General features: G+C 41.9%; 1 protein-coding gene across 1 annotated transcript in view; it reads left to right on the top strand.

Annotated features, from left to right (window-relative positions):
- The window catches only part of MINDY4 (MINDY lysine 48 deubiquitinase 4), a 92,668-nt gene extending 68,260 nt beyond the window's left edge, over nt 1-24,408 (top strand). Inside the window, exons 15-18 of the mRNA XM_034759881.1 lie at nt 582-743; nt 12,241-12,421; nt 16,520-16,592; nt 24,333-24,408. Coding sequence (XP_034615772.1) covers nt 582-743; nt 12,241-12,421; nt 16,520-16,592; nt 24,333-24,381 — 465 coding nt within the window. The 3' untranslated portion in view covers nt 24,382-24,408. The remainder of the gene's footprint in view (nt 1-581; nt 744-12,240; nt 12,422-16,519; nt 16,593-24,332) is intronic.
- Nucleotides 24,409-24,803: the final 395 nt, after the last annotated feature.

The following is a 24,803-nucleotide window of genomic DNA, read 5'->3' as shown; positions in this document are numbered from 1 at the left end:
CCCCTTGAGGGGCTGGGTAATGAAAGTCAATTGGGTGTGGGGGTGTCATAAGTCAGTGAAAATTTGATTACAATCTAAAGCAAAGAAAATCACGCTCCGCCACTCCCTGCACCCGCTCACCCGTCAAGCTCAAGTATGTCAGCCTCTCAAAAAACATGTGCACATCGATTACATAGGCTTAGCATTAATGCTGATACATTTTTTACTCTTACTTTTACAGTACATGTCAGGGCTAGTGAAATGATTGACTTAAAATAAGAGGGTGCCAACCAAGAAAGGTTGAGAATAGTATTGGATGTAAGGTTGTATTGGATGTAAACTGGCTTCCCTGCCCTAATCTCACTGGCCTTTGAAATCCAGTTGATGTTTCTTCATTGCACTTTGGAGTCGGAATCCTGAAGCACATCCTTTGAAAAGTCCACTGCTTAGCTGACGCCTTTATTCCAGACAAGGTTAACTCCCCACTTAAATAAAAGTTGTTGTGCAGCCTTAACTATGCTGACCTACCATAATGTGTTGTGTTGATTCTTAGTGAGCTGGCGAGATGTATAGTTGATGACTTTTTTTTATATTGTAAACAGGAACTTGTGAACTTGCTGCTGACTGGTAAGGCTGTGTCCAACGTGTTCAATGATGTAATAGAGCTGGACTCTGGAAATGGAAATATCACAGTTTTGAAAGGAATCACTAACCGCAGTGATATCGGCTTGCTGTCTCTTTTTGAGCACTATGATGTTTGCCAGGTATGTACCATTTGCTTTTGAGTTTAGTTAAAAAAGGAAGCAATTTACAAATCTACCCTTGATGTGGACTGAACACTTGCAGGCAAACATTATATTTCACTTACTGTGTGATTGCACATTTGGGAGCCGTCCTGGATGAATCCGCTAGGTGATGCCACCATACAATTCTGCTACTACCACTAATAATAACAGGGACATAGGACTGGAAGGGACCTCCTGGTTCACTGAGTCCAGTTCCTTGCTATTACAAGCAGCCCCATCATATAATCACATATATGAACTTATCAAGCTTAGGTTGTTTGTCCCCACTTCTCCTGCTGGGAGGCTGTGGCAGAACCCAACTCCATTAATGGTTAGAAACCTTCTTCTAACCTTCAGCCCAAATATATTCATGACCAGTCTATGCTGCTTTGCTCTTGTGCCAACTCTGTTGTTGATCTTAAATAGCTCTTTCCCTCCCTTGTGTTTACCTCCCTAATGTATTTGTAGAGAGGAATCAAATCCCGGCTCAGTCTTCATTTTGCTAGACTAATAAAAGACAATGATAATACCCGGCAACGTAAAGGGACATGTTTCAACATTTAATTTTTGAAAATAATATTTTAGTTACATTTAGAATGAAAATGCAAAATTAGATGGAAATTTCAAAAAGACAGTAAGAGTAATTAACTGTTGGAACAATTTATGTACAGGTGTAGTGGATTATCCATCACTTGAAGTCATTAAATCGTGACTGTGTGTCTTTTTAAAAGATATGTTCTCTCACAGCCAGTTATTGGGCTTGACTCTGGAATAGTGTTTGAAATTCTCTGGCCTGTGTTATACAGGGGATCAAACTTGATGATCACAATGTTCCCTCTGGCCTTTTCAATTTAGGAATCTATGAAAAGACACCCATCAAGCAATAAGCTAATAATTTGTTTTAACTGATCGAATGCAAATAAATGTATCTGAAAACAAATCCTGACTTCAAATATTTCCCATATGGCTGAAGTTAGTGGGATTTTCTTAACACTGATAAATTCTAGTGTTTCATAGTTGTAATGGAAAAAGAGTACTACAGTATTCAGGACTAAAACAATATAGTCAAGAAAATATCCCAACATGATATTAATGTCCAAATTTGATGAATACTCATCAAAACAAAGCAAGGAAAACATTTGCTGCATCTGGTTCATGCTTCTAGTCCTTCCTTAGTATTATTATAAGGAATGTATCACTTCCTTGGCTTGAACCTCAAAAAGATTAGCACCTCTTACAGATGTTTTCCATGCTCCAGAGTGAAAGATATGTTATATGTTTTGTAGCACAACATTAAGTGAGGTTAGTATAGATTATAACTCACCTACTTCTCCACTCCCCCCAAAAATTCTATGTTACCAAATCCCAAAACATCTGAAAACCAAACACCTTCAACTTATTCTCCAGATACTACACTTACGGAATGTGGCGCCTTCTATTAATATGCAGTTGCTTGGCAATTAGAAGCATGATCAGCAATATATTTTCCAAGTCAATTATTCTTACTCAGTTGCAGAAACCCCAGTAGACATAATTTCGTTTTTTTTTTTTGTCTACACTAGTTCAGGCATCTGATGCAAACTTTATTACGTTTTATTCAGAACATCTGTCACCGCTGTACATTTGAGTTCTTAGAGTACACTGCAATACATGCTGGAGGGAATGTAACAAAAATCGGATTCCAGTGGACTTATGTCACCAGCCCTGGAACTCATTGTCCTGGTTTCAGAATTAAGGGCCAAATTCTACTCTCAGTTACACCAATGTGAATCTAGAGTAGCACCAGGAAAGTCAGTGAGGTTACACTGTATTTACTTTGGTGTAACTGAGAACAGAATTGGGCTCTAAGACTTTAGAATTGACTGTTTCCTTCTTAGCAGCATTTCAGTAAATAGGTTCTGCATGAAATTACAGTGTGGCAATGAGAATGGTAACTGGAACCAGAAATGGAAAAGAACAGTAATTTTTTCAACAGTTAGAGGCTCATGTATGTGACTTATAGTGAATCACAGAATGAGAACTTAGGGATGGAAAAGTACTTTGAGGTCATATCCAGTCAATCTCCCAAGTGTAGGATTGTACCCATTTTCTAGTGTTTTGTGAAGTCTATCTTAAAAAGTCTAAAGCAATAGACATACCATCAGGGGCTCGTTCACCTGCACATCTACCAATGTGATATATGCCATCATGTGCCAGCAATGCCCCTCTGCCATGTACATTGGCCAAACCGGACAGTCTCTCCGCAAAAGAATTAATGGACACAAATCTGACATCAGGAATCATAATACTCAAAAACCAGTGGGAGAACACTTTAATCTGTCTGGCCATTCAATGACAGACCTGTGGGTGGCTATTTTACCACAGAAAAACTTCAAAAACAGACTCCAACGAGAGACTGCTGAGCTGGAATTGATATGCAAACTAGATACAGTCAACTCAGGATTGAATAAGGACTGGGAATGGCTGAGCCATTACAAATATTGAATCTATCTCCCCTTGTAAGTATTCTCACACTTCTTATCAAACTGTCTGTACTGGGCTATCTTGATTATCATTTCAAAAGGTTTTTTTTTCCTTTTACTTAATTGGCCTCACAGAGTTGGTAAGACAACTCCCATCTGTTCATGCTCTCTGTATGTGTGTATATATATCTCCTCAATATATGTTTCACTCTATATGCATCCGAAGAAGTGGGCTGTAGTCCACGAAAGCTTATGCTCTAATAAATTTGTTAGTCTCTAAGGTGCCACAAGTATTCCTGTTCTTAAAGCAATAGAGCTACTCTTTAGTTGAATACCGTGCACACCATTAAAAACTCAATGTTATCCTCGCTGCAGTGATCCAGACACTATCATGTCTCACCCTCACTGCCTTTCCCCATAGCTACTTGATCATCTTAGCTCCTCATTTTCCCACTCTTTCCTAACGAGTTAAGTGAGTGATCTGAGAGGAGGACTCAGAACCAAGAACTAATCTTGGCTCTGCCAATGGTTCCCGCTGTGGTGGAAATGGGCATGTTACTAAACTTTTCTACCTATATTTCTTGATTTAGAAAACTGGGACAATGACAGTTACCTGTTAACTCAACTTATTCATTAAAATGCCACTGATGGGAAATATTAGCTTCAACCCCTTTGACGCAACCAGCACACTCTGTGCACTAACAAGATCTGCTTTATATTAACTCACAAATTTACTGCACATTCTCTGTCTTTTGGTACTTCGTCTGTTTATCCGCCCTGTGCAACTCTCTTCCCATAACCTTTTGCAGCTAGGGAATTTGTCTGTTTCGCAAGGCACCTCTCACACTTAGATGTATTAGAAGCAACTCATCTAAGGGGAAACGATATCTAACCATCTTAGCTAAGAAATAATTGATGAAAACATGCAAAATGGGAACTGGTGGGCAAGCTTTATAATCCATCAGTTTGGCTTTTTATTGTTCGGTAATGAGCAAGCAGTAGAGATTCTGCTTCATGTATGGATTCTGCAAAGGCACTGTAATATCTCTATAAATTACTGGTGAGCTCCATTTTGGAGAAAAATGTGTGTTCCATCTTAAGGTATCCATCATTTAAAAAAAATTGTTCTTGACTCCTTGTTTATTCAAATCCCTTTCTAGCTTAGAAATGAAATGTGTTTCGTTACAGAAAACTTTTTGTCTTCTATCTCATCCACGGATTTGTTTTCCTAGCGTTTGTCATTACTGTTGGGATATTAGCATTGATCTGATTCTAACTTGTTTAAGAAAAGAAAAAAAACAAGATTGCAGCATTTCTTTAATTAAGCCTTAGATTTTAGAGATTTTCACAGATTTTGCAAGCATATATAGCAGAACGAGATTGGTCAAATATAGCCCAAATTTCTGTAACATTGGACTGTCTCCGATACCACGGCGAGTAAATCTTGGCTTCTTGAAAATGAAATGTTAAGCTTTTGCACACGGAATGCTCTACCAACCCCTGTTCTCAAAGCCATCACTGTTAGCACCTAAAGACCCCAGTCAGGGTGGGGGCCCATTGAATTAAACACTGTGCACCCATTTAATGAAAAGAACCAAAGAGCTTACAATCACCATCCCTTGGATCTACCACTCGCAAATTACGATTGGTGAAGTCTGTAACTGATGTGGAAATTCATTATTATTACCTGTCTGTCTTGGATGACACGCTTCACTCGGCACCATGATGTCTGCATGGCTTTTCGAGCACGAGTTGCACAAGGCTCTTGACCCACAGCCATCACTTCATTTGCTATAGATCTCTTTAATCTGACCTGTGTAAGGCACCACTGATATAATAATTGGTCATAATTGTATATTGTGGCTGCATATAGGGCCTTGTTCAAAACCCACTGCAGTCAATGGGTCTTGTCACTTATTTCAGTGAGGTTTGGATTGGACCCCTATCTGTTTCCATTCCTCTCCATTATTTTTCCCCTTTTCATCTGTTTCCTATTTCATCATGCAAGACAGTTCTTCTTCTTTATCAAAACTGTCCAATGCCATATTGTTCTGTGTTTGTCCAGCACAGTGGGGTCTGGGTCCATGACTAGGGCTCTTAGATGCTACCACAATACAAATAATAATATTAATAAATCACATACTGCTTCTGTTATACTCATGACTCTATTTCTAGTTTATCTCAAAGATCTTTGTTTAACATTTTTTTGTTTCTGGCAGGGCTAGTCTTCTATTTTTCAATATTCCCAAACATTCAGAATTGAATTTTGTTTTCTTTAATCTGCTTGAAATCTGCTACCGTTTAATGGCCACAACTGATCTGCCCTCCATGCCATCCTAGAACTGGAAAAAATATATAATTGCAAATTCAGTAGCATTGGCGAGTTTTTAAAAGGGGCATTAATGAGTTAGCAAACTATTGCCTTGATCCCAGACAGTGATCTGTGAGGCTGGGCCTTTGCACCCACATAGAATCCTACTGACTTCAACAGTGGTGCTGGGTGAATTTTTAATAATATATTTGCTGAAAAAATGCAGTTTTGTTGACCCAAAACTATTTGCAAATTCGTGTTGAGTTCACTGAATAGTTTCAACTGAACTGAAAAAAATCAAACTATTTTGGAAATGTCAAAATAAAACTGTTTTTTCCTACACAGAGTTGTGTTGACTTTTCGATTCACTGGAAATTTTGAGAAAAAAAAAACACGTTTTTTGGTTTGCCCAAAACAAAACTATTTTTTTTTTAATTTTTCAGAATGGCCAGGGAACTGATGTTATTTATTTATTTATTTTTGCCAAGCTCTACTCAATCTTGCAAGATGGGAGTTTGCAGGAGAGGAGCTTATAAGTGTAACAGTCATACCCGAGCAAACAGACATAAGGCAGGAAATGGCAGGGTTGATATGCTGAATAAATGCAATTCAAATGTAAAGAGTGTAAAACACAGCAAGCATAACAATTAAAACCTGTGCTAAATAAAATGGAACTAAAAAAGGATCAGCCATGGCCATTCACACACCTGTTTTTTTCTGATGTTGCATTCTCTTCCCCTCTGAATTAGAAACATTACAAGGAATGATGAGCAGGGCTGGCTCTAGGATTTTTGCCACCCCAAGCAGAAACAATTTTGGCTGCCCCCCCCCCCCCCCCCCCCCCCCCCCCCCCGTTTTTTTCTTACCCCACCCTCGGCCCCGCCTCAGCTCCGGCCCTTCCCCAAATCCCCAGCCCTGCCTCCTCCCCCCAGGCTCTCAAGCCTAGGAGGGAGAGAGGGAGGGGTAGAAGTGGCGCGTGCGCCGCGGCCACTCGGAGTCTCGCCCTCCCTCCCAGGCTCTCAAACCTGGGAGGGAGGGGGAGCAGCGGCGCACGAATCAGCTGTTTCGCGCGCCGCGGCCGCTCGGGACCTCCCCCTCCCTCCCAGGTTTGAGAGCCTGGGAGGGAGGGCGAGCAGCGGAGCGCAAAACAGCTGATTTGCACGCTGTGGCGCGCGAGCAGCAGCAACGGAGGTGAGCTAGGGCGGCCGGGGCACATTTTTAGGGGTGGCATTCTGGCGCCGGCCATGCCGCCCCTAAAAATGTGTCGCCCCAAGCACCAGCTTGTTTTGCTGGTGCCTAGAGCCGGCCCTGATGATGAGAACATTGATTGGTTTCTGCTCAAGCTTTGTGACTTACTAAAGCCCCAAAACAGGGGGAAAAAAGCCACTGCCTCATATTATTGCTTCTGAAGCAAACTTGGCAAGAATGCAGTTGTCCTGTGCTATAAGAAGATAAGAGATGAATGGTGAAATATGTGCAGATCAGGAACTTTCACAGTGGCAGATACATTGGAAATGATTCTGCCACAGTAAGTGTTGGGGAGGAGAGTTCAATTTGCCATTGTGCAAGTATGAAATTAAGTCAGATGTGTAAAAAGACCACCCATAGAGTTGGAAATGAGTCTTTCTTTGCAGGTGCTCCCTTCTGAAAGGTTGACATTTTCCAAAGATGAAAATTCCCTCAGTGAAATTTATGAGAGTACTTAAGGGATTTGTAAGGGAGGGGCAAAGTGGTAGGGAAGTCTCTGTAGGATTGTAAACATGCAGCATAAAAGATACCTTACTCCCTATATTCCCCCCCACACCTTTTTGCCTGCAATAGATTAATAAGCATCTGTCAAAAGTGATGAAATATTTTAAAACTGATGCATGATAGTATTCATTTGTGATACGAATATAGGCTCCTTGAGAGAGGACTCTCTTTGTCTCCTGTAAAGTACAAAGCATATGGCTGGCCCGTAACAAAAATGACAATTGTTAAACACTAATAGGTCCAAGAGCCAGATCTCTCTGCAAGCTCTTAGGGTTGGTTGAGACTACCGTGGTAAGTTGACCTAAGTTATACTACTTCAGTAACGTAACTGAAGTTGACACAGCTTAGGTTGACTTACTGCAGTGTCTACACTGTGCTGTGTCATGGGAGATGCTCTCCCACCGACTTCTTACTCTTCGCAGGGAGCTGGAGTACCGGATTTGACAGGAGAGTGCTCTGCCATTGACTTAGCAGACCCGCTAAATTGACACCGCTGCATCAATCACAGCAGTGCCGATCTACCGGCAAATGTAGACCTGAGTAAATAGGCCTTGTCTAAAGATTTTCAGCAGCCCAAGAGGAGAGAAGGGAATCTTTGGGTTTTTATTTACACACTCTGAATTCTGCATGTGCATCAGTGTGATTTCAGCAGACAAAGATGCATGAGTCTCCTGAGTGTGAGACATCGGGAAAATATGCAAGCTCTTCTTGCTAGTGGGTGAGACTGGGGCAAACAACTGGCTTCTTTGGCCAGCAAGAGGCATGGGCACAGAATTCATCTCCTTTTGCAGAAAACTTGGGGTATTTGACTGCCATTATCTTCTTGAAGGTGCCTACATCAGAAATAGTATCCAGGGTGGGATTTTCAAAAGCCCTCAATGTTGGTCTAAATTTGAAGTTTGACCCTTGACTTCAACAGAAGCAAGCTAGGCCAGCAAATGAGCACTTGTGAACATTCCCCCATTAGTCTATATTCCCCTTCTCACTGTGTTATTGGTCTCTGGTCTCAAATCTTGGGGAGAGCTGATAGTATTTGTTTAATTGAAACCCTTGATTATCAGTCCAACTAACAACACTATTTTACGATCTAGTTAAGACCAACTCTTCCTCTAGTGTAATTGGTGTAGCTCTGTTGTTTACAATAGCTGAGGATTTGGCATGCAATGTTTTAAACACTAGTGGAACACATATTATGTTAATGCAGTATGTGCTTTTAGTTCTTTGTGCAATATACATATCTGAGGCTGCAGCGTGGGGCACGGGTCACTTGCTGGAAGATTCTCTGCCTCTTGAAGTCTTTAAACCACGATTTGAGGACTTCAATGGCTCAGACACAGGTTTGATACAGGAGTGGGTGGGTGAGATTCTGTGGCCTGTGTTGTGCAGGAGGTCAGACTAGATGATCATAATGGTCCCTTCTGACCTTAAAGTCTATGATTCTATGATTCTGCAGGGCTTACTCACATGAGCAGCCCTATTGACTTCAGTGGGACTGTTCGAATGAATAAGAACTAGAGTGGAACCTTGGTTGGAAAACTTTTTCTATTTCCTTAATCTCACATCAGCACATATTGTTCGAAGCCTTTTGGGCGTTATTTTAGCAGCCATTTATGGGATGACAGCATTGTTACAAGGAAGTCACTGACTATTCACATTTGTCTTTGATTTACATGAATGCTAATATAAGCGTCTTTGTAAAGTGAAATCTTTTCATCAATTTCCCTCTCATTTGAAATCTTTTGAAATCTTGGATCTATGTACTTCTCTTATTGTTATCCCTTTTCTGATGATCTATTTTTTTAGCTTTTAACTTTGCAAGATTTCTTCTGTACTTTTGAGCCAAGAATTTACAACCCCTCCCTCTCCAAACTATTGAATAAAAGGATGTGTTATGTAGACATTAACAAAGTAATGAGTCAGGGAACAGTTACTGATCTAGAGAATTGTTACCTAACATCCCAAGGAACTCTGCTTCAGGAAGATGCTTGATTTTGTGTTTATATAACATTTCAGATGCAAAATATATATCTTATTAACAAAAGTGCATAATTCACAATGCTGAGAATGTTGTTTAGATTTTTGTAATAGAATGGCCTATACAGCATATGCTTTATTTTTTCTGATTAGCTCACATTGGTGTCTATAGGCAATGTGCCTGAGAATTGGAAGCAGCATTACATGTGCAATATATACCATAATGTCCACAGTAGCAACTATACCTGCTAGAACCCTCTCCTGACATCTTTATTCAGTCCCAGGAACTCAGGAATAAAGGACTTATCAGATCAGATCTAGAGCAGCGTCCACCTAGTCCAAAATCCTTTCTCTGCCAGTGGCCAACACCAGAAGCTTTAGGGAAAGTTGCAAGAAGCCACATAGTGGAACATCAGCCCAAAGAGAAGGTTTCTTTTTAGTTAGTGGATGAGGATTTAGAGCCTTTTTATATATTTGTATTCACCCTAATGTAATTGTGGATATTCTCGTTATCCATATAAATGTCCAAACTTCTTTTGAAAGTTACTGACCCTCAGAACAAGTAGCTCTGTGTAGGAGGATGACAATTGACCTTACGTCTCTTTGTAGAGTCATTGTCCAATACCTTGTACCAATGACAGCAGTTTTGCAGAGAATAGAAGTGGCATAAAAAGTGTGGCTAAACGGAAGGCTTCAATTTCTGTGGTTATCAGTGCAGCAGTCATCAAGATAAAATTCACAATATTAAAAAAGGAAAAAATAATATGAAGGAAAGAAGAATACTGGATCTATGAAAATCAGACATACTGTGGAAGCAGAGAAAGAACTGACAGGAAGGGGATGCAATGCCCTTCTAATGTTAAGCAGTTCTAAAGTTAATGTTTGTACAGCACCTAACACAATAGAGTTGGGGTCTCTAGGCACCACCTCAATGGAAATAATTATAATCATAATAAAAGCTATCCTGTTAACATAGAAGCTTTATTTTTGTCTTTAGTTTCCCTAAACAATTTCTGGAAGATAAAACAGTCAGCAGTTCCATGGGGAAAACAAAGCTGCTTTGTGTTCAGATGCCACATTTCAATTACAGGAATATAGCAAATAACTAAATATCTTTTATAGCTGAAAACTTAAATCCCAACAGGAAGAAAAAAGAAAGGTGTTCCTGGTGCATTAAACAATCCAGCTACTATATTTATCCATTTACCTGTTAGTAGAGGGGCTGAAATCCTGAACTTGCTCCCTGCTGTAATATGTACTGCATGATAGACTGGTCCCAGTAAGTGAACACATCTGCTGCTGCTCCCTGTGAACCAATACCTCTGGACATTGCATTGATTTCAGGAGGGTGTCATCGTAAAAGGGCAACACAGGACTTGGGGAGGGAAGGGGATGGTATTGAAGTGGGTTTTAGCCCACAAAAGCTTATGCCCAAATAAATTTGTTAGGCTCTACAGTGCCACAAGTACTCCTCGTTGTTTTTATCATGGAACAGATTAAGGCAGGAAAAGAAAATTTAGAATAAATCTCTTATTGACATCAGTGGATATAGGAGCATGGCCTAAATAATTTACATATCAGTATGTTGTGAACACCAGAAATATATATATATATTTGTGCAATATACATACCTATAATATATAGACATATATAAAATATACATATATAAAAAACATGCACCCCAAGAAGAGTTTTTACCCCAAAAAGGAAGAAGTGTCACAGACTCTATGAAGTCCAGTAGGGACTTTGCTATTGCTATCGATTTTATGTGGAAGTTGGTCAGACTCTACAGTGGTGGGCAGCAGGATAAAACCCTACGATAGATAGATAGATAGATGATAAGTTAGGTGATTATTCAAAAACCATCAATAATACTGTATTTACTTATATTTCAAACTGTTGGAAGATTTAAAAATAATGGCCATTCAAGTAAGTTACACTTTATATTCTTTTTCCATGAAGAATGCTGAGGGCTATATTTAGTCTGTGGGTGGACCTTCCATATGAGGTCAGCAGGAGTTGCAAATGTGACTTGAGAGCATGATAAGGTCCTTGCAATTGAAGGTTAAAAAAAAAGAACTGAGGTTTATCAAAGGTGGCCAGTACTAATGCGTTGATTTTACTCCATCTGAGATTCTGAGAATCTTTCCGTTTTAGTAATAATGGAAAAGGTTGTTCAATGTTAAAAGATTGTATTGTTTTATTCTACTCATTCAAAACCAAACCCAACCCAACCCCCTGAATTTGAGATGCCAATGAAAAATGTGTCGATATGAGGGGATTGTATTCGATTGTAAACACTTCAGAGCAGGGATGTTGTCTTCAAATATGTCTGTACAGCACCTAGGAATAACTAAATCATCATCATCGTATTACTCTACTCTTTTCAGTGTGGTTTAGTAGCTACTGCAGGTAACTGGGTTCTCCTTGCTTCTGAATTCCAGGGATGGAATCCTGGGCCCATTGAAGCCAATGGGAATTCTCCCACTGACTTCAGTCAGGCCAGGATTTCACCCTCTGTGAAAAAGAGGTGTTCTTAACTGCGGTTAGCTAACTCAGGTTACAATAGCAGTGAAGATACAGTAAATCGGCTTTTAACTTAGGTTAGTAACTTGAGTTTAACCTCAGGTTCCCCTATAGGCTTTAACTCAAGCTGCTAAGCTAAGCTAAAGGCCAAGTTGCAATGTCTTCACTGCTAATTTAACCCCTGTTAATTAACCCAAGCTAAGAACACACCTTTGTTGCAGTGAAAAACATATCTGTGTGTAACCTTGGGTGAGTTACTGGGCCTAATTGTGCCTCGGTTTACCTAATTGTAAAAAATAGGGGAAATAACCTGTACCAGCTTTAGTGGTGTACTATGAGCCTTAATTAATTAATGTTTGTTGAAAGTGATAAAGTGGTGAAAATTATTGTTATTTCTATTATTGTACACCATCAACTGTTTTGTTTTTCATGCTCTCTCTCTTTCCTCCAGGTTGGCTGCTATTTGAAGACCCCGAGGTACCCAATTTGGGTCGTGTGCAGTGAAAGCCATTTCAGTGTGCTTTTTTGCTTGAGAAAGGACTTACTAGGTGACTGGAAAACGGAACAGAGATTTGACCTCTATTACTATGATGGCCTGGCCAACCAGGAAGAGGAAATCCGGTTAACAGTTGGTATGTATAGGAGAACCTTTGCATTTCCTCTGCAGTGACAGTAGCAGCATCACACCTGAAAGAAGAGTCCTGATAAGATGACTCAAATCTAGCCAGCTGTTGATGGTATCAGACGATTAGAGGTTTGGTGCCCATTGCCTAGGTTTCCATCATTAGTTACAATAAATAGCGGTTCGAATCATGATCATTTTGAGGTTAAGGGCCCTTAAAGGTTTAAAAGTGAGCATGCACTATTTTCCAGAATCTCCTACACCCGTAAAGAAAGCTGATTTCTAAGGGCTAGATTGTGATCTGGTCTATCCAGACTCACAGGGCCATAAACCAGTTGTGCGTTTGGATAGGCTCCACATCTCTGCAGGCGCAGGGGACAAAGTAGGTACTGCAGGCTCAGTGTTACCCCCTCCCCTTGCAGGATGGGTGGGAAATGGCAGAGAGGGTGAGGAATGGTTACAGCCTTAGCTGGAACCTTAATGCTCCTTCGGGGACAGCTGAGTTGGTGCAGGGAATATAGTAATCTGCTGCTAATAAGGTCCAGTTCCTTCCTTGGACTGCTTGTGAGGCAGCACACCTACACACTGCCCTTTAGTCATGGCTAGTTGTAAGTGGGCAATCTGGCCACTCATTAAACAGAGCTGCTGTGCCCAACCTTGAGAGTTGCAGTGTGGAGTTGTGGGTGCTCAGAAGCACCTTTCAAGATTTGGTCCTTGGTAAGTGAAATTGTAGCAGCACCATAGTTTGGATCTTCTTACTCAAATTCACCTAGCGTCCGCCCTACTGGGATGATTATGAAGGTTGTGATGAGCTGCCAAAATACCAGTTCCCTACCGGTTCTTCGGTGGCAAGTCCTTCACTCGCTCCGGGTGTTCGGCTGCATGGTGGCGGAGGCGGTGGGTCCTTCAGTGCTGCCGAAGACCCGGAGCGAGTGAAGGACCCGCTGCCGAAGTGCCGCCGGTGAGTACAAGCCCGTTCCGGTAGGGAACCGCCCGGTGAGTACAGGCCCCACGTGCCTCCCAAAACAGCCTACCCCCCATCCGACCCCCACCCACGTCCTGACCCCGACTGTCCCCCTCAGAACCCGCAATCCATCAACCCCCCCTGCTCCTTGTCCCCTGACCACCCCCTCCAGAGACCCCCCCACCCTAACTGCCCCCCAGGACCCCACCCCCTACCCAACTCGCCCCGCTCCCTGTCCCCTGACTGCCCCGACCCCATCCACCAGCACCCCAACAGACCCCCGGGACTCCCACGCCTACCCAACCCCCCCCNCTCTGCCGTAACAAGCCGTGCTGCCAGCCACCACACGCTCTGCTGGGTGTCCCCGCCCCCGCACCCCCCCTCCCCCTCCCCCCCCCGCTTCGACCCCCGGGCCCCCCCCCCCCCCCCCCCCCCCCCCCCCCCCCCCGGTCTCTGTCCCCTGACTGCCCCCCCAGAACCTCCACCCCCTCCAACCGCTCCCTGCCCCTTATACAACCCCTCCTGCCAGCCCCGGCCCAGCCCCCTTAGCATGCTGCTCAGGGCAGTGTGTATGGATGCCGTGCGGCCCGCTGGAGCTCGCAGCGCCACCCCCTTACCATGCCACTCAAAGCAGCAGGAGCTGCAGAGCTGCCCAGGAGCGGTCCAGAGCGCTGGCGCCGGCGGCACGGCACGCTAGGGCTCTGCGAGAAGGGGGAAGGTGGGGGAGGGGCTGGGGGATCCTCCCCAGCCAGGAGCTCAGGTGGGCCGGACAGGACGGTCCCGCGGGCTGGATGTGGCCCGTGGGCCGGAGTTTGCCCACCCCTTTAATAACCGGTTCCAAACCGGCTTCTAAATTTAACAACCGGTTTGCGCGACCGGTGTGAACCGGCTCCAGCTCACCACTGGGTCATCTCCATAAATAAACAAACTTCCAGGTACCCACATGTGATCTATTTCAGAAGTGAGAAGACTTACTAACATATATCGTATAAAGGGCCACTAGGAGAGAACATTTATTATAAATACCTCCTGCTACCCTTACACACAGCTACTACATTTATTTTTTCATATGCCCCCAATTTTTGTGAAACGTATGCCTCTCGGGCTGACCTTTTCCGTGATTTTTTCCAATGTTTTTGTAAGTTTGAGAAAAAACATTTCAGTTTTTGAGTTATTGAAAAGCAACAACACACCCTTTTGGTTCAAGCCAGTCTTATTAGTTGTCCATGGTCAAAGAGAACCCTTACTTATTAATTATTTCTAACGGTGGTGAGTTTGTTTGTGGCAAGGACGTCATTTGTCAGCATAATAGTAGAGACCTAGGTTCTATTTACTCCTCTGCTACTAACATCTGTGTACTTGGGCAAGTCACTTCACTTCACTGTTGTTCTTAGTTTATCCATCAGTAGAACAGGAATAATAATACTTGCTCACACTTTGAGATCTGTGGATGAGAAATTGCTAATTATTATTTTGTGTATTGTTTCTTTGTACCTTTCAACCAACTCTTATGACTCCAATTTATTTCTCCTCTGGAATTAGGCTTGGATTCAGAAATATGTTTTAAGTTTAAGGCATCACACCCCCAAATGGTTTGCACTACTAAATCTTTTCTTATCTTTGGAATTTTGCAGTACTGCATTAACTCCAAATAGTTTCACCATTCCAGCTAGAAAATCTCTCCAAGAGTCCTCTGAGCCTGTTGTGTGTCTTTGGAGATAGCCATCCTGCTCAGTACAAACTTTGTTTGATCTTGAGAAATATTGGAGTTCTTTAACATCTCCTAAAAAGTGGAACTGAGTCTTCTGAGGCTGTATGTGCTGTGCTTTCTTTGACCAGATGTACAAAAGTAGTGTTCCTTGAAATGATACCCTTTGCCAAGGGCTGTAGTTTGTAACCAACGAGGCAGAATCAAGGCCTGGTAAAGCCTTTTGTAAAAATAGAGAAAGAGTCAAGCAGTGGCAAGCAGAATTAACTTCATTCGGAGTGGACCAGAACACAATCTATGTAGGACTTTACTGATGCACAGTCTCATGCTCGCCCTTTGCATAGGGGCAGATTTTATCTATAGTGCTCACTCATATGGACCCATTTGCCACAAGTTAGAGAGAATACCTGTTATCTCTTGCCAAAAAACAGAGCAAATCCCTGGTCGCAGAACTTCACTCTGCCTTTACAGGGCAAAAAGGGCCTTCTTCCCCACAGAAAGTCCTACTCAGATATAGGCAGCAAATAGGCTGATTTATTTGGAGGGAACGATGCACTCCATGAGAACTTTCCATGACTGTCCTGTTTCACCCATGTGCCTTTGTCAGTCATTCAGGGACTCTCCGTGGGTTCAGGGATATTTATTATATATTTTACACAGAACTTTCAGAAAAGAACGACTTTTTTTGGACTTCTGGAGAGATGTCGCTGATCTTTATAATGATTACAGATGATGACCATCTATGTATCTTATCCCATTCAAACATCCTTTGAACTCAGACCTCTTTAAAATGGGATTCTCAGGAGCATACAGTCATTTCCTAATTGCTGGGGAAAATACAACTGTGGCTGGAGTTATTAGAAGGTGGCATTTTCTCCAGACGCACATTCACCACCCATAATTCCAAGGCAGCTGCCATAGGTTACTGTAAATAGTTTGATTGATGTAATTGATTGAGGCTATTGGGTATTGCATGTATATTGATTGCTGTACTTCCCGTTAAAAAGAGTTTTGTCCCGCATTTAAGAAGAGAGGTCATGTGTGTGCCACTATAGGCTTTGTGGGAAAATGATTGGTAAAACATAAGTGGTTCTGAATGGCAGGGTACCATTTTTAAATAATAGAAGTACCACTTATGAGGTTTTCAGACTATCATACTTTTCTTTAAACTACACCTTTGCTCATAGTACATTACCAGACTCATCCTGAATGGAATTGGCTCTATATGATAATATTTGATCTGCCATCCCATGCTAATACGAACTGTTTGCAGGATTTGGAAAGACGATTTAGCATGTAGATTGGAAGCTCTTTGGGGCAGGGACTATCTTCTTGTTCTGTGTTTGTACAGTGCCTAGCACAGTGGGGCTCTGATCCATGATGTTGACACCCAGGCATGATGATGGTGATGATAAATATCTGAAATGTCTCTGCAGATACAGTTCAACCTTACACTGAAGATAAAGAAAATGACCTTATTCCTCCACTTGAGCACTGTATTAGGACAAAGTAAGTAACCCTCATCTAAAATTTTATGGCACTGAGTTTCAGTTCTCTAAATTTTTTCTCAAAATGAGGTTTTGACTTGCAATAAAAGAAATATGAACGGCTGAGTCATACAAAGTTGTTGGTTAACATAAAGAAAGGACCTGAATGAGCAAGAGCTGGGTAACAAAACATATCAAAAATAGGGTTCTATTCCTGTATGATGTTATGATGACCACATTAATGGGCTGGGATATTCAATTTAGTGCTTAAAGAAACCTTCAGTAAATCACTAAGAGCTGGCCGTATTGCAGTAATTCTCCTTGACTTCCATAGGACCAGAATTGGGCCCCCAAAAGCAATTTGTTACAAGAGCACAAAATGCATGAACATAAGAACGGCCATATTGGGTCAGACCAAAGGTCCATCTAGCCCAGTATCCTGTCTTCTGACAGTGGCCAATGCCAGGTGCCCCAGAGGGAATGAACAGAAGAGGTAATCATCAAGTGATCCATCCCCTGTCGCCCATTCCCAGCTTCTGGCAAAAGGAGTGAAAAGGAGAAGAACAGCCCTTTTTTCTGTCCTTTTAAATGTCCAAATTCAAAGCACAGGGAAGCACGAGCAACTGTAATATGAATGGGATTTAGACATGAATGGGGAAAAAAAACAGTAACAGGGCAGACAATGCTGTGAGCTTAACAGAGCAAACAGTACTGTAAGATAAACATGCATGCTTTAAATAAAACATGAGCATGGGGGCAGAAGAGGGTATTTGTATGGTTACTCATAAATATAGTGGATATGCTGCTATAATAGCATTAGATAAATGTCTATTAGGGATGGTCTAGGCAGTATTTGGTCCTGCCATGCGGGCAGGGGACTGGACTCGATGACCTCTCGAGGTCCCTTCCAGTCCTATAATCTATGAATCTATGAATCTATAACTCAGACAGCTGATGGTATAGAAGTCATCCTGGTGATGGCCATTATAGATAAGGTTGCAGAACAGTTTCTATTATAATTTTCTGTTTTCACATGCTCACAACTTTCCGAAACATTTAACCTTTTAACCAAAATATTCCCTGCTTGGGGTCAGCCTGATGGTGCTTTTATTTATTGATTTATTTTTTTATATTGAAGGTTTGAGTAAAATCCTTTTTATCTTTGGTGATGGTGAAAAAAATCTCAAATGTTTCCATAGTAAAAAAAATTGTGAGCACTCTTTCTTTTATTGCGATAACTACAAAACAAAACAAAAAACCACTGCTATTTGAAACTGCAGTCAGTCCTGGCTTTTTAACAGGCATCTATGAGGAGTATGTGATTTCTTAAGATTGCAAAAGCCCCTGTTTTGACACAATGTTCTGATTGTTTGAAGAAATGGGACTGAGCATGCACAATAGAAATTGTTTTTGTTTTGTTAGGTAAGCTCTTAGGCCAACTGCTGCCCTCAAATATGCACAACTCCCACTGCAATGGGAATTTCATGCACATGTCGGAGGACAGATTTTGGTACTTAAAAATAAGTGTGGTAGTCATGGTTGTGCAGCTATTTAAGGGCTTAATCCAGTTCACACATTGAAGTGGATGAGAAGATTCCCAATTGTGTCAATGGAGGGGGAGGGGGATTATGTGTGTAACTAGCTAAACAAAAAAATTTATCCTCTCCACTGGCAGAGCTTGGAAAATCCCGTAACTGGGTATCTCTGAAGCAAGAAACATACATGCATCATTGGTGAAGACTGTAGCACTTGTTAAATCAGCAACACAAACAGCTCCACATTTTTTAATTTCCTATTGTCATCACCCCCCTCCCACCCCCCTTCCAGTTTTCTTTTAAAAAACAAACTGGGACATTAACTGTTAAACACCATTGCAATGCAAAGCTGATATTACACAGTCAACATCACAAAAAGTTAGAAAAGGCAGAACATAACATTACAACAAATACATTAGCACAGCTACATTGCATGTATGGGATGCATCTATTCTCATGACCTGGCTAAACACACAGCCTAACAAATGACAGTTTAGGATGTGAAACCTATATCCAAAGAATACGCAGGGTGGGCAACGCAGACAAAGTTAAATTTGTTGATATAATCACTTTGTTTCCTGACTTTTGGGGATTGCCACATTGCAACACAATTCTACACAGCGTTTTTTTAAACTTTTCCCTACATTAATTTTTAGAGGGTGGAATTAAAAATGAATCCCACTATCAACAAAAAGAACGAGGAGTACTTGTGGCACCTTAGACTAACAAATTTATTTGGGCATAAGCTTTCATGGGCTAAAACCCACTTAGTCTCTAAGGTGTCACAAGTACTGCTTGTTCTTTTTGCTAATACAGACTAACACGGCTACCACTCTGAAACCTGTCCACTATCAACGTATCTGGTTTGTGTCAGTTCTAAGCACTAAAGGCTGTCTCATTGATCTGTCTGTCTGTCTGTCTGTCTAGTGCTCTTATTGATAAGTTGCTAATCATTGTACTGTAGCCTGTCAGCAGGCAGCCAATCAACGAGTAGCAAGTCTAGAGGGTGGTCATGTTATACTTCTTCCCCCAGCCCCCATTCGATTACTGTGTTCCTTAGAATCACCAGTAGGCACAGAGGGAAAATGAAAAACAAGGATTGTGTGTTCTTATGTGTAACAGAAAATCCATATGCTAAGTATGTTCTGGAAACAAAGGTTATTATAAAGCAGGCACTGAAGTATACATGCAGAGAGAAAGAGAGAGAGAGAGAGAAGGAAAAACTACTTTATATGGTACAGGCAGAGCAGAGGAAATACTTCAAAAAAACCCTTGTATTAAACAAAAACAATCCCTAGTTCCTACTTGATCCCTGTTGCCATCAGACTCTCACTATGGAGGCAAGAATAGCTGCAAGATTTGGGGGAAGTTTGTCATTTGCCCCTCTAGATTCTCAGAACCAAGTTGTTTTGCAGAGGACTCCAATCCTAGATTGGGATTTTCAAGAGAACTCAATTTTTCCCTTTCTTTCCCGCTGTTCTGTTCTATACAGGTTCTTACATCATGCCCATCACCATAGTAACTGAGAACCTTCCAGTAGTGCAGGAAGCAGTTTCACCTAACATCTGTCATGTGTGGTTTGTTCTCTCATCCTCTTCCTAGGGGGAGAAATGGGTGTGCAGTGCAGGGTTTTTGTTTGTTCTTTTGAGGGACATTTTGAGGGGGAAGGTGTTTTTAATTTTATTTAACGTCCACGTTGCTCTGAGAAGACAAGGTCGGAGAAGTGCAGTTTGCCTTTGGAGCAGGAGGCAACACAGTCTGAACACTGTCTCCTCATGTTGCTTCCAATTGCAAACTCCCAACCAATGAGTCAGAGCAATCGCATGCCCTTCCATTGTGCCTCCCAGCTCCAGACATCTGGGGAAGCAGTTAGATTCTGACCAAAAGATGCCTGGAATGTGCGTCCTTGGGTTGTTTTGGCAATGCCGTGCAGACTTCAATAGAACACGCTAGTGTCGTAGTCCCCGTCCTCAGTTGTTTTCTGTCTTCAACGGTTGAAATAACATCTGTCAGCTCTGCCTGAGGGGACAAAACTTTGATCTTACTTGATCATCTAAATTCAGCAATACATTTTATTAACCCATAGCCTCTACCTTCCTCTGCAGTTTCCGGGCTATACAGTAGCAGAATATAGCTGTTGTCCTTTGAAGTGACACACTCCACTGGGACAATAGGGATGTACCAAATACCATATGCAGGGCAGCACTGCAGGTACATTTCACCCCAAGTTACTCACACATTATGCAACAGCCAAATAATTAGCACAGCACCAGCTTTATGAACTTTATTCTAGACGGAATGCTCTGCAAGGGATTAATTCAGGTTCCTTTGGAGTCAATAGCAACACTCCCATTAACCTCAACGGGCTTTGGAGGAGGCCTCAAGTGAATGGCATGAGTAAGAGTTTCTTGTTATTGTTAATCTGATAAAGTAGAATTGAATCAGAAACAAAGACGCCAGGGTAGAGCTGAGGTAGGGTAGCGTGGAGGGAAAGCTCAAACTGTCACTCTCCATGCCCTGCCTATTCTGCCAATAAGGAAAGAACGTGCCCAGCACCTGACAGTTCAGCATTTCGTGTGAGTTCATGAAAAGAAAAATACTGACATTCCAGCATCTTCAACTCAAGCTTTTATGGGAGGTGAACAACAAAGGGATTTTTTTTTTCCAGCCTACCAATAGCTCAAGGGAAGTGGTTTGTAAATCAGTAAGGAAAATCAGTGTTGTTGTGGGAGTTGTCCTGACTTTTGCAACAGAATAGTTTTTCTAGTTTTGTTTTTGCTGAAGACTTAATTACAAAGAAAAACATCGTCAGTGTAACATGACTAACATGTGTCTCAATGTGCAGCAGGAAGAGTGGTGTCCGCCATAACTATGGTATTTCAATACTTTAGTTGATAGCACATTCACCAGAGTGCTTTTTCTACCATGTGGTTTTGCATTTGCCAATCCAGACAATCGTATCATATCATCCCACCAGCTCCTGATGATGGAAGATGATGTGGCAGGCAGAGCGTGCATGGAATGGTGATGTGTCTGAGCTGTGTAGCGTTGCCAAAGAGGCTAGGAGAGGATGGGGATTATATTTCTTAGCCACATATTATTTCTTTTTTGGTCACTTCAGGAAGGATGTTGATAAATTGGAGAGGACTCAGAGAAAAGCCACAAGAATGATTAAAGAATTAGAAAACCTGCTTTATAGTGATAGACTCAAAGAGTTCAATCTATTTAGCTTAATAAAGAGAAAGTTAAAGGGTGACTTGATTACAGTCTAGAAGTATCTACATGGGGAACAACTATTTAGTAATGGGCTCTTCCATCTAGCAGAGAGAAGTATAACACTATCCAATGGCTGGAAGCTCTAACTAGACAAATTCAGACTGGAAATAAGGCATAATTTTTTAACAGTTAGGGTAATTAACTATTAACAACTATCAGAGGGGTAGCCGTGTTAGTCTGAATCTGTAAAAACAACAGAGGGTCCTGTGGCACCTTTAAGAATCTACTATGACCCTTGGTAAATTGTTACTAGTTGTTAATAGAGGGTCCTGTGGCACCTTTAAGACTAACAGAAGTATTGGGAGCATAAGCTTTCGTGGGTAAGAACCTCACTTCTTCAGATGCAAGTAATGGAAATTTCCAGAGGCATGTATAAATCAGTATGGAGATAACGAGGTTAGTTCAATCAGGGAGGGTGAGGTGTACCCAGAAACCTCCTGCTACAAGACAGGCCCAAAAAAGGAACCAACAGAACTCCACTGGCCATCACCTACAGTCCTCAGCTTAAACCTCTCCAACACATCATCAGTGATCTACAACCCATCCTGGACAATGATCCCTCACTTTCACAGACCTTGGGAGGCAGGCCAGTCCTCGCCCACAGACAACCTGCCAACCTTAAGCATATTCTCACCAGCAACCACACACCGCACCATAACAACTCTAATTCAGGAACCAACCCATGCAACAAACCTCGATGCCAACTCTGCCCACATATCTACACCAGCAACACCATCACAGGACCTAACTAAATCAGCTACAATATCACCGGCTCACTCACCTGCATGTCCACCAATGTTATATATGCCATCATGTGCCAGCAATGCCCCTCTGCTATGAACATTGGCCAAACTGGACAGTCACTACGCAAGAGGATAAATGGACACAAGTCAGATATCAGGAATGGCAATATACAAAAACCCGTAGGAGAACACTTCAACCTCCCTGGCCACACAATAGCAGATGTAAAGGTAGCCATCTTACAGCAAAAAAACTTCAGGACCAGACTCCAAAGAGAAACTGCTGAGCTCCAGTTCATTTGCAAATTTGACACCATCAGATCAGGATTAAACAAAGACTGTGAATGGCTATCCAACTACAGAAGCCAGTTTCTCCTCCCTTGGTGTTCACACCTCAACTGCTAGCAGAGCACCTCACCCTCCCTGATTGAACTAACCTAGTTATCTCCATACTGATTTATACCTGCCTCTGGAAATTTCCATTACTTGCATCTGAAGAAGTGAGGTTCTTACCCACGAAAGCTTATGCTCCCAATACTTCTGTTAGTCTTAAAGGTGCCACAGGACCCTCTATTAACAACTAGTAACAATTTACCAAGGGTCATAGTAGATTCTTCGTCACTGACTATTTTTAAATCAAGATTGGATGTTTTTCTAAAAGCTCTCCTCAAGGAATTATTTTGGGGAAGTTCTATGGCCTGTGTTATACAGTTCAGCCTAGATGATCACAATGGTCCCTTCTGGCCTTGGAATCTATGAATCTCTTTCTGAACTTTTTGCAGTGATTCCAATGTAATTTCAATTCAAAAGTCCACAAGACTTTAAAGCCAGATCAAAGTAACTGGTGTTTGGAATGTATTAGGCTGGAGGTGACTCATAGACTTTAAGGTCAGAAGGGACCATTATGATCATCTAGTCTGACCTCCTGCACAATGCAGGCCACAGAATCTCACCCACCCACTCCTGTTACAAACCCCTAACCTATGTCTTAGTTCTTGAAGTCCTCAAATCATTGTTTAAAGACCTCATTTTCAGAGGCTTCCAAACAGGCACTTGCAAATATTACATGTACAAGTGGCTGTTTGTGTGTGTAGCTCAAGTAATGCTTCATCTAAATACCCAATTGTACTCTCCATGGGCCTGATCTTCAACCCGATGAGGTCATCAGTAAGACTCCCATTGACTTCAATGGGCTTTGGATCAAGCCCGGTGTCTTTCTCTAAGTTTGACAATGCCTAGCACACTTTGGGTTCTACTGAAAATTACTGAATAAATATGTTGATGTATACAGATGTAGAGGCCCATTTGAAAATGCTCTCCTAAATATATATCTTAGCATTATTTCCAGGGCAGGGCAGTGGCAGATAAGAGAAGATATAGAATTTTCCAGTAGACGTGTGTCTATTGAGCATTTGAAAGAAATAAATGCTAGCAGCAGCAGCAAAATGTACTTTCCTGGGCTTAGGGTCACAAATACAAATCACCTATTGAGAGGCCCATCTATTTAGGAATGTGCAAATTACCTAGTGACATTTGAGAGTTTAGAGCAGTAGCAGTTGCTTAGGGTTAACCCTTATAGAGATCACTAAGAGACCACAAGAAAGATGTCAAATCTTTTGGGGGCAGAGAAGTTAAGGCGGAAGACAATATATAATAGGAACAACTATTTGATTTTAAGTGTGTGCCTCTGATTACAGTGGAAGGGGAAGATAAGGAGTTTTCAAGTATGTCCCCCCCTTTGTCTCTCATCTGATGCTTGGCCTTAACAAAGTTTAAATAAGATCAGTAATATTATCCCCAGAAAACACATTAGGAAGCCTGGAATTTAGGCAGTAAACTGGGATTTGAAAAGGAATCTAAGTGGGGAGCTGCTCCAAATCCCATTGAAATCTAATGGGAGTTGGGCACCTAAAAGCCTTTGAAAGTCTCACCCTTGAATATTAAGGGCAGAAACCTAATAAGAGACCTCTTAGTCTCCAGGCCAATTCAGTTTTGGGGTCCCCTCTGCAGAGAGTGCCAGCCAGCATGCGATTGGGTTCCAGTTGAAGCCGTAGTTCCAGAGGGGTGGATTCCTGTTGAATACACAAAGGTAGTGGTTGACATTCATGGGTCCACCCCAATTAAACACACCCTACACTATTTTTTTTGGAGGGGCACCACTCCAACTGGCACCATAACCCATTAGAATAAAACTCTCTCTCTCGTCCTTAGGTGGAAAGGAGCCGTTATCGACTGGAATGGCACAGAACCCATCTTGTGACTGAACTGAAATAAAAGGAAACTGCGAGAACAGCACGTTCTTATCCTCACCAGTAAGGAAGCAGGGCGAAACTCCTGGCCGCTTTTGCAATGTATGGTGAAGCTGAGTGACATGCTGCATGCAGGCGGGAAAAATTTCACCTTGCGCTTCAGCTATTTCATCCATTGCGTAAACATCATTTACGTAAATTCTCTGTCACTTCGGTTTTATGCACAATGCGTGAAAGTAGACAGAACCTCCACTGCCAAAATAAACTTTCTGACAAAGCAGTAAAGCTGTCAACTTCTACTTGAGTTCCATTGCCGGGTTCATTCTGCATCTTGCAAGTTTCTCCAAAGATCAGACAAAAGAAGCCGCACCCAGATTTCTTTGACATTGGCTTTTCCTTCCTCCCCGTCACAGCCCCCACCCAAGGAAACCAA

The sequence above is a fragment of the Trachemys scripta genome, chromosome 2 (assembly GCF_013100865.1).
Source record: "Trachemys scripta elegans isolate TJP31775 chromosome 2, CAS_Tse_1.0, whole genome shotgun sequence".
Lineage (NCBI taxonomy): Eukaryota > Metazoa > Chordata > Testudines > Emydidae > Trachemys > Trachemys scripta.
The sequence above is the reverse complement of the archived record's forward strand: the minus strand, read 5'-3'. Positions and strand labels throughout refer to the sequence as shown.